The sequence below is a fragment of the Peromyscus maniculatus genome, chromosome 14 (assembly GCF_049852395.1).
Source record: "Peromyscus maniculatus bairdii isolate BWxNUB_F1_BW_parent chromosome 14, HU_Pman_BW_mat_3.1, whole genome shotgun sequence".
Lineage (NCBI taxonomy): Eukaryota > Metazoa > Chordata > Mammalia > Rodentia > Cricetidae > Peromyscus > Peromyscus maniculatus.
This window is the reverse complement of record NC_134865.1, coordinates 1645080-1655925: the sequence shown is the minus strand read 5'-3', so window position 1 is coordinate 1655925 and position 10846 is coordinate 1645080. Positions and strand designations below refer to the sequence as shown.

Genomic DNA, 10846 nt, shown 5'->3' with positions numbered 1-10846 from the left:
TCCTGTAAACAATCCTAATGAAACTCACTGTGTTACAAACAAAACAAAACAAAAACAAAACAAAACAAAAAAACAAGAAAGTAGAAGGGGGCCTAGCTGACAAAAGGAAATCAGTGAAAGGGGGATTAGAGAAGGTAACCAAGGGTAAGTATGGTTGAAAAAATATTATGTACATATTTGAAAATGTCAAAATGAGACCGGTTGTTATGTACCACTAATATGATAATAAAAAGTTCAATTAAAAATTATTCCCCAGAAGGAATCAAGAAAATAAAATGTTTCATCTGTAGTATGGTTTAGTAGTTGATTAAATAGTTACTACTTGGAAGTGTTTTGATTATATTAAAACTTATCTTACCTTTATTTTTTTAAAAACAAGATGTCACTATGTAACCTTGGCTATCCTGGAGCTTGATATGTAGACCAGGCTGGCTCTGATATGCATCAGCTTGTGTCTCCCGAGTGCTGGGGTCAAGGGCATACACTACCTTAAATTTTTTAAAATTAACGTTTTATTTGGTGTGTGTGTGTGTGTATGTGCACACACGCGCGCTAGTGGAATTCAGAGGCCAACTTGTAGGGGTAAGGTCTCCTTCCACCATGTGGATTTCAAGTATTGAATTCAAGTCAGGGGTGGTGGCAAGTGCTCTAACCACCGAGCCATCTCAACCAGCCCCCAAATTGACCTATTTTTAAAAGGTAGCATGATATACAAAGTTTAAAATTCTCGCTATCAGTGATTATGTTCTGGCTATTGTTAACTGTCCCGTCCTGTCCCCCCCCCCCCCCCAGCTGAGGACCGAACCCAGGGCCTTGCGCTTGCTAGGCAAACGCTCTTCCACTGAGCTAAATCCCCAGCCCCTACTGTTAACTGTTTTATACTATAATTATTCTTTAATAATTTATTATTGGGGCTGGGGAGATGGCTCAGTGGATAAAAAGCTCTTGCTCTGCAAGCATAAGTACCAGAGTTCGAATCTTCAGTCAGCACCCAAGTAAAAAACGCCTGGTGTGGTTTCAAGCACTGCTAGTTCTGTACACTGGGTCACACCTGTAATCCTACCCCTAACCACTATCCTGGGAGATGGAGGCTGGAGAATAATTTCAAGATCTTCCTGAGCTACACAGTGAATGCGAAGCCAGCCTGGGAATCCAGCCTGAAGTAAACATTAAGTGTATTACTTGTCAAATAATGACACACGCTCTAGCCTAGGCCTAGGATGACCTAGAATTTATGGCAATTCTTCTACCTCCTCAGCGTTATCATTCCTGGGATAGGTGTGAGGCACCATGTCTCGATGGTGGCTTCAAAATTTTTTAAATTACAAAGTAGAAACAGTATATCATCATACGCTGTTGTAGCAACTTTTAATTTTCTTGTTTTTCCACCTTGTGTTTACTTTTGCCCTTATTTGATATTTAAAGTTCCATCTTACTGTAACCTTAACTTTTTTGTTGTTGTTGTTTTGAGACAGGGTTTCTTTGTGTAGCTTTGGCTGTTCTGGATCTCGCTCTGTAGACCAGGCTGGCCTGGAACTCACAGAGCTCCACCTGCCTCTGCCTCCCGGGGAGCTGGGTGGGATTAAAGGCGTGTTTAAGCTACCGCCGCCCAGCTTATTATTTTAACCTTAACACTATCCGTTTAATACAAAAGGTTTCCTGGGCCAGCATGTTGGCTTAGCAGGTAAAAGGTGCTGGCTGCCAAGCTTGATGTTTGATACCAAGGACCCGCATGGTGGCAAAGAATCGACTATGGCAAGTTGTCCTCTGACCTCTCTAACGCACGCGCGCGCGCGCGCACACACACACACACACAAACAGTAAATGAAAAAGTATTTAAAAACAAAAGCAAAAGCCAACTAGGTTTCCTGATTGTGCGTCGAGCCCAGAGGTCAACTTAAGGGAGTTGTTTTTCTCCTTTCCCTATATGGGTTCTGGGGATGGGGCGCGGGCGCTCACTCTGGGCGGCAGAGCCATCTCGCCCGCCCCGATCCTCTTTTCCATAAGAAACGTGGGTGGTTCTCACGAGACTTAAGAGTTTAAACGTTCAAAAAGGAGGGCTTAGGGGCGAACCCGCGACTAGAAAAAGTGCGGGCTACTTGGAGCCTGGCCGATTCCACGGCACACCGACCTCCCACGTGTCTTCCAGGAAACCGGAGGAAGTCGGGGTAAAAAAAGGAGACCCAGGCGCTGGGGAAGAGGCGCCCCGCGCTGGTAGTCTGGGACCAAGCCTGGCAAGCCTGGGTGGGGGCGTCGGTCTTGGGGGGGGGGCCCGGCAAAGCCCACCCCGGAGAGGGGGGGGGAGACCCTCGGAGAGCGACAGGTGGGCGCGCCGCCAGCCCCGCGCCCGCGGCTTCCGCGCGAGAGGCGCGCCTCCCTCCGCGAGCCCTGCGAGCCGCCGTGGCCCCGCCCCCCGCCGTGGCCCCGCCCCCGCCGGCGCGTGGCGCCCGTGACGTCGGGCGCGCGGGCCACTCTCCTTCCAGAGGTCGCGCTCTTCCGAACGGGGCGGCCCGAGCTGCGCAGGCGCGCGGTCGGGAGGGGAAGTGAGGCGGTTTCCTCGGCGCCTTTTCCGGCAGCGGCGGCGGCGGCGGCAGAGCTGGGAGGAGGAGGAGGAGGTGGTGGAGGCCGGAGGGGAACCCGCGCTTTGGGGCGGCGGCTGGAGGTAACCGATCCCGCCGGGCGGGCCCGCGCCGGCCCCCCGCGAACCCTCGCGGCGGTCCCGGCGGTTAACTCCCTTCTTCCCTTCTCTGTGTCCCTGCAGGCGGCGGAGTTCCCGCGAGGATCCATGACCTGACGGGGCGCGGAGTCGATCGCGCGCGCGCCCGCCCGCCCGCTCGCTCGCTCCTCGTCGGGTGGCCGAGGGTCGGTCGGTCGGTCGGGAGGCCGAGTCCCGGGGCTCGCAGGGCCGCCGTTGACCCGCCGCGTGCCGAGGCGGCGGAGGTGCTGGCGGCGGCGGCGGCGCTCGAGCGGCGGCGGCGCCCGCGGGGGGGAAGGGCAGTTCCGGGCCGGCCGCGCCTCGCCTCGCTCAGCAGGGCGGCGGCTTCTCCCGGCGCAGACGCAGGGCCCGGGCGGCGGGCGATGCCCGAGTGAGTGAGCGAGCGCAGGCCGGGCCCCCTGCCCCTCTAGCAGGCAGCTTCGCGCAGGCCGCTGGGCGTCCTCGCGGCGGGGCGGCTTCGTTTCGATCCCCGGCGGCGGCGGCGGCGGTGGTGTAGGCAAGAGGGGACCCGGGACACCTGAATGCCCCCGGCCCCGGCTCCTCCGACGCGATGGGGAAGGTGCTATCCAAGATCTTCGGGAACAAGGAAATGCGGATCCTCATGCTGGGCCTGGACGCGGCCGGCAAGACCACGATCCTGTACAAGTTGAAGCTGGGCCAGTCGGTGACCACCATTCCCACGGTGGGTTTCAACGTGGAGACGGTGACTTACAAAAACGTCAAGTTCAACGTGTGGGATGTGGGCGGCCAGGACAAGATCCGGCCGCTCTGGCGGCATTACTACACCGGGACCCAGGGTCTGATCTTCGTGGTGGACTGCGCCGACCGCGACCGCATCGACGAGGCCCGCCAGGAGCTGCACCGCATTATCAATGACCGGGAGATGAGGGACGCCATAATCCTCATCTTCGCCAACAAGCAGGACCTGCCCGATGCCATGAAACCCCATGAGATCCAGGAGAAACTGGGCCTGACCCGGATTCGGGACAGGAACTGGTATGTGCAGCCTTCCTGTGCCACCTCTGGGGACGGACTCTATGAGGGGCTCACATGGTTAACCTCTAACTACAAATCCTAATGGGCATCCTCCACCCATCCCCCGGAAAGAGAGAAATCAAAGACCCATTCATAGGATTATCGCCACCGTCATCAACCTCTTTGAATTGCCACTTTCTTTTTTGAATCTGAACTCTGGAGTTACAGTTCTACCGTTTAGTGGGGTTGGGATTTTCTTTGTTTCCTTTTTTTTTTTTTTTTTTTTTTGCTTTGCGTTAGGATGCTCTGATCTGATATTTGACACGAATACAGTGCTAGATGCTCTTGTGACTTCCAGCAAACGGGGTGGGGTAATAGCAGCTCTTGGTAAAATCCTTTATAATAATGGTTTGATTTTTCTATTTGAGAGAATCTTTTTTTCCCATGTATGCTTTTTTTCCTTTTTGCCCAGTTTCTTATCACTTGCTGTAGATGGCTTATTTTGCATTCATGCAGACTGTGTTGCAAGTCTGTTTCATCTAGTAAACTGAAAATTATTGCTTAATCAAACTGCCGTTTGTCTTTTATGTTTAAGGCCTTCCCCCCCTTCCTTGTTAGCGCTAACTTTAGCAATTTCAAATGTGACCTTTTATATCCAAGACCAGTATGGTTAACTTAGCCCACAGTGGCAAAGTAATGAGTAATACCAGTGTAATGTTCCAGTTGCACATCAGTGTGTTAAACAGGTAATGTAAGAAATCCCTTGGAGTGTCAGCTATTAACGTGCGTGAGCAGGAGTAAAACTCCAGTTCCCCGCCCGCAGCTAACTTAGGCTGCGGAAAACAACTGTAACCTGTACCAGGGCGCAGGTCTTTTACACTGCAAAGTTGGGAACTTTGCTGTCTCCCTCCTCGTCTTACCTTTAAAAATAGACTCTTTCCAGAAAATGGAGCAATAATGGTGTATGCCACACGCAGATGAAATATTTGTAGATATTTTAAGTGACTTTCAGGCAAAATTGGAATATGTTACCTTGTTTCAAATATCTTAAGACCAGTAGCTTTAAAATTACTAAACATTTACTTTGTTCACTAATAAAATATTCAGAAAGTCAAATTATATGCACCTTTTACCTAGCTGGGAAAAAAAATACACATTCCTGTTTTCACATTACAGCAACTGATTAAACTGAAGATATATGACTTTTTTTTTTAATGAGTGATCTACATCTCCATGAATTAAAACACTGGAAAAGATGGTTTATTTAAAAGAAGGTATTTAGTTTTGCTTGATTGTAGGAGTAACTCATGCAAATAGCTATCCTGTTGGTTCAGTCTACAGTATCTCCTTTAAGGAAGGAAATGTGCCGAATGAATGAAGCAGACTGGAGGGGCAGTTAAAGGGGAGGAGGAGGCAGAGGGAGAACCTACAGATGACAATGAATGTAAATTTATTCTTCTTTAAGGGTAAGCATTGTGCTCACTGGTGATACCCAGATCTTAACAAGATGAGCTGGTTAGGACCAGTTACTAGATTGAGACCACTATGGTAATATATTGAACCAAATGTTAATGTTGATTCAGAATTGTGAAGCAGCATCTGGTTCTTATGTAGCCTTAAGGATTAATGTAGTGATCCTCAAGGAATTAAACTTAGGGAATTTCAGAAATGTAGACTGCAAGGGCAGTATACAGGAAAAGGTGGAGTGTTTTGCTTATGAGGGTGTCTGAAAATTAAAATCAAGCCGGATATCATGGTATAGTTGGACAGTATTGGTCCTTCATGTTTTGGCCATATTGTATAATGGAGCTTTTTACCAAAGATGTATGAGAAACAGAAGGCTATACAAAAATGAACTGTAAGTAAAACTAACTTAAAGCAGATGAGAAAAGGTGCTATGTTGTAGGCCCCTATTGGTGCAGAGGGATTTTTGAATTCAAGATGCAACTCAAGCCTAAAGTTCTCATCTTCACATTAATAAAAATATCTCTAGAAATGAGGCTGATTCACATTTAAGAACACAGTTGCTTTTTAAAATTCCCAAAGCTCCAGCATAAATGTAATTCTTAGTGTTTTAAATGATTGCATTTTAAGGTACATAAATATGGTTATACGAATATCAATGCTATAGTAACATCCTGAAACAAAATAAGCACAAAGGTATAAATGCCTAAACTGGAGGAAACTTGAAACCCTCATGTTGATTCTTAAATGTAGTATTCTAACTTGTGACAGACAGATTGGTAGACAGCCATTTTTTTGTGTGTGTCTTAAAATAACTGGGGGCATAGTTAAAATTTTATACAAGTGATTGCTATTACTGAATGTTGCAGGTGAGATGGGTTATTTTTAGTTTATTTGAAATGTCTGAAAAGGTGGGAGGGGGGAAACTTGAAATTTGAAAAACCCTAAACCTTTTGGAAAGAAACTGTAGTTTTCACTTACATTTCTTTAAGAGTATATATAAAAGGTTTATAATTGAACCATAACATTGGTGATTACGAAGCAGGAAATTAGAGCCTGCAGAAAAAGTTATAATGGAAGAATTAAAAAAAAATAAGGTCCTAAAGATTTTGTCTAATTGCATCAATTTCTGTACTTGTGTGAATTTATAAACTTGCAGTAAGTTTTGAATGAGGTTAATCTTGTCTAATATAAGTAAATGAGTCTGTAGACTGTGATCCCCCTCCCCCAGCTAAAAAGTGCAGTCCTTGGAATTGTTCTTTATGGTTGTAGTGTTGCTGAGCACTGACATGCAGAAAATAAAGGAATTACACAGTGCAGTTTCTCACGTTACGTTACTTGGAGTAGATAAGTGGGATGTGTTGGTATCTTGGGCCATGTTACTCTCCAGGGATATATGGTAAAAAGAGAATTTGAGACTCACCTGACTTTCATAAAAGATTAAAAAAAAAAGAATTTTCCCCCCTTAAATAGTGGCTGTTTAAGGCTGTTTTAATTTCACCAAGCTGTGTTTTGTGACAACGGAGAGTGTTGGAACAGTTGAATTTGTCTCCCCTCCCCTTGTGAAGACAGGGCAAGGGCTCCACCACCTGCTGGCTGGATCCTTGACCCTTTTGCTTTGGTTTTTATTTGAGATAGGGACTTGCTTAGTTGCTCAGGTGGACTTTGAACTTGTGATCCTTGTTTCATCCTCCTGAAGTAGTTGGGGTTACAAGCATGTGCTACCATCTCTACCTCAGGAGTCTATCCTGCATTTTTCAAATTACAGTCCTAGCATTTTGAAATTAAAAAATTGTGTAAGTAAGGAATTGATTGCTTTGCAGAGTCCTTTTTTGGTTGTCTTACTCTTTAATAGTAGAGTTGAATTTTAAAATTTTGAGTTCCAAGTTGCTTGTTTAATAATAAGGACAGAATTATAGTCATGTAAAAGATAAAATTGTGGATGAATAATTTAAAATAATTTAAATATTCTTGTAAGCATTCCTTATACTAATCCGTCAAGTTTTTTGTAGTTTGATTCTATACTGTCTTGATGTGATACATAGTATGATTTAGATCACACATTAAGGCTGGGTTTGTTAGTGCACACCTGTAATCCCAGCACTCGGGAACTGGAGGCAGGAGGAGGAGAAGTTTGAGGTCAGCCTGCTCTACATGAGACCATTTTAACTAACCAGCCAATAAGGCTCATCTTGAAACTTCACTATTATATCCATTACTGTGACTTACTGAGATGTCCAGGGTCAGTTTCTCAGTGTTAACAGTAGAAAATATTTTCTAATAGTTTGTAATGCTTTAAACAGAGATTGAGCCACCTTAGTCTGAATAGTGATACTTGACCACATTCCAGTTATTCATTCTCATTCTGTGTGTGTGTGTGTGTGTGTGTGTGTGTGTGTGTATACACAACTTGTTGTCAGATAAGTCTTAGACATAATAATTATATTTGTAAAACAATATGTAGCAATTTAAAATGTTTTTTATATCAGACTAATCAACATAATATTTGAAGCCTAGCTGTCAATAGTCTAGCATTTTGCTTGTTTAATATATATTTATATATATATATACATATATTTAATATATATATTTTGCTTGTGGACTATAGAAGTGATAATATCCAGAAGTTTATATTATTGAAATATTATAAGAAGGAGCTGCAAAAAAAACCAAAAAAAAAAAAGTAACTTACTACTTTGCCAAACTTTAAAGCTGCCGAACTAGTTGAACTGGCAGGGAGCACTTGTGGATAAGATCAAAGAAAGTAGAACTGGTCTGTAGAGGGACTTAGGAATCATAATTGAAATTTGTTTATTATATTAGCTAAAGTAATGGTATGCTTCAAGAGAATTAGACTAAGAACAAGCTCACTTTGTGGGATGGTAAGAAGTATTTAAAGTTTTTAATTTTGATTTAGTTTTAATATGTAATCCAGATTAGTTTTGATTTTGTAATCTTGACTCAGGCATATCTAGAAAAAATGCTTTAACTTTTAAAACCCTCCCGTTATTTAAAATGTCTTATGGCTACTTGAACAACTTTCAATTACTTGTCAATTTTGTCCTTGAGCATTTTTTTTTAACATGTTGGATTATTTCATAGAGTACACACTTCCTCTGTGGTATCTGTTGTATAAGTTTGAGGGTAGATTGATTTATTGAGAACCTAATATTCCTGGAACTGTTTCTGTAAAGTACAAAACAACAAATGTCTGCCTTCGTGGACATACAGGGGCGGTGGGTGGAGAACAAAGATCAGATGGTAAGTATAAATACTGGTGACACTTGCACAGTATGTTACATAAAAGGGAATGGAAGGACGTTCAGAAGGCTTCACCAAGGTTACGTTGGACAAACGGTTGAAGGAGAAAAACAGTGCAGTTGGTACTATAACAAAAAGATACAGTGTAACAGCTGGACTGGGAGACAGGAGCAAGGGCAAGTCTAGCTGTGGCCTGTTTTTACAGAGGTGGTGCTAAGAATAGTGTTTTCAAAGGAGTGTTAAAGATTATAGGAAACTGGGCTGGGGATGTAGCTCGGTAGTAGAGGACTCCCCTGGCGTATGTGTGCAAGGCCCTGGGTTTGATCCATATCACTGGAGGAAAAAGATTGTGTGAGAAACAGTGTGACTGACACAGGTACAGTATATGACCTGAAAATGCATATTTACCATGTGGCCCCTTATGGGAAATGGGGACTCCATCTCTAAAGCCAACATTTTCAAAGACTATTGTTAATCAAATTTGAATCAAGATTTTGAGAAACAGTGCTTATATAATTGACCACATTTCTATGTAACTTCTGGGATTCCAGGCTAACCTTGGAGGTTTTGTGGTTCTGTTGGTTGGTGTGTTTGTTTTTTGATACAGGCTCTTACTGTGTAGCTCAGATAGACCTCAGATTTATAGTGACCCTCTTGTCTCTGCCTCCCAAGTGTTGAGATTACAAGTGTACATCAATAAAGCCTGCTTTATTGACGTTTTTTTCTACATGTAAATATGTGAAACCAGGGGTTTTCAGTTCCATTTCTTGAAAAATTTGTGAATTATTTAAGATGTTTATTTTTATGGTGGTCTAATCTTTGGATTAAAATGTGTTTCTCTGTTAAAAGCACACTTCCCTTTAGATAGCCTAGATTAGTTTGGAATAGGCTCAGATAACATCATTCAATTGTGGCCTTTTTTTCCCGTGGCATTACTGTAATCAGTTCTGAATTCTATTTTTTTATATTATGGAACTTTGCAAGAGGAAAAGTTTTATTGACATAGCAACTAATATATTTTGTTTCCTCCAGTATTACCCTGTTTCATATAAACTAGGAAAAATAATTGATTCCACATGTGAATTTCTCTTGCCTGGAAAGTTGTCCTATACTAATATAACAGGATGTGGGAACTAAACAAGTGTAGTTAAGAGGAATTATGGAAGTAAGGTGGGTTTTTTGCTTTTCAGACAGGGAGAGTCTCACATAGTGTTGCCCAGGCTGGCCTTGCCCTCAATAGTCCTCCTGCTTCAGCCACCCGAGGGCTGGGTTGTGGATATAAATTATCACACCTAGCTGGAAGTAAGTTCTGTGAAGGACATTTAGAAATGAGCACTTAGCACTTTAAATCACATTTATTTCATTATATGTATGTGTGGGTACATGAGTGCCCAGGCCTGTATGTCAGGGGAAGACTTGTGAGTCGGTTCCCTCCTTCCACTTTGTGGGACCCAAGGATAAAACTCAGGTCCTCAGCTTTGGTGCCATGGGCCTTTTCCAGCTGAACTATTTTGCTGGCCCCCATAAGTGAACTTTTAAAAAGTGAAAAACTTGTAGTTTATAGGCTATGTGAAACTCATTATTGATGAGCAAGAAGTTTTCTATAATAGCTGAATAGACTGAGGAAGAAGATCACAGCACATGAGAGGAAAACAACCAAATATTTTGGTTATAGAAGCAGGATTTAGATCTTTGAGTTTATTACAATATGATAATCAGCTGGGGATACAACTCCCTAGCAGGGCAAGGGTACTTGCTTGCCTAGCATGGGCAAGGTCCTGGGTTTGATCCCCAGCATTGAGAAAAAGTTTGTGAATAGGTCTAGGTTGCAGATGGACTTAAAGAGATGGAATGTTAAGAAGCATTGAAATAATCACATTTGCTGAATGTCTGCCGCATGTCTGTCTGACATTGTTCTAGGCATGTATACATATAAATTCTGAGTAGCCTCCCAACAGTCTTGGGAGACAGGCTCCCATTTTCTAGTTGAAAAAATGGGCATAGAGAGGTTCATGTTAATCTCTAGACTGAGGTTTTAGATTCAGGTGGTCTGTCCCTTACTATGAATGTGACTAGATGACAGTTATTATTACTTTTAATATTTTTTAGTATTTTGTTTAAAAACTTGTTTGCTTTGAATAGTTTCCCATAATTTTCCAATTGGTCGTTTTGAGTCCCTGTAGAATGATACCAGAAACAGCTTAGGCTTCTGTAAAAGTCAGATGCTGAGTCCCATGTAGTGGCTCACACTGCAATCCTAACACGTGGGAGTCTAAACCAGGACTGCTACAAGTTCTAATCCAACCAAGACTGTTTCATGAAACAAATAAAAGTGCTGTTAAGCCAGCGTGGTGACTCGGGCCTTTAATCCCAGCACTCAGGAGGCAGAGGCAGGCAGATCTCTGGGTTAAAGGCTAGCCTGGGCTACAG

General features: G+C 43.5%; 1 protein-coding gene across 1 annotated transcript; it reads left to right on the top strand.

Annotated features, from left to right (window-relative positions):
* The first annotated feature begins 2513 nt into the window (after nucleotides 1-2513).
* Nucleotides 2514-6474, top strand: Arf6 (ARF GTPase 6). Its single transcript, XM_076550563.1, has 2 exons — nucleotides 2514-2662; nucleotides 2762-6474. Exon 2 carries the CDS (start codon nucleotides 3267-3269, stop codon nucleotides 3792-3794), a length of 528 nt encoding a protein of 175 aa, XP_076406678.1. The 5' UTR covers nucleotides 2514-2662; nucleotides 2762-3266; the 3' UTR covers nucleotides 3795-6474.
* The last annotated feature ends 4372 nt before the right edge of the window (nucleotides 6475-10846 follow it).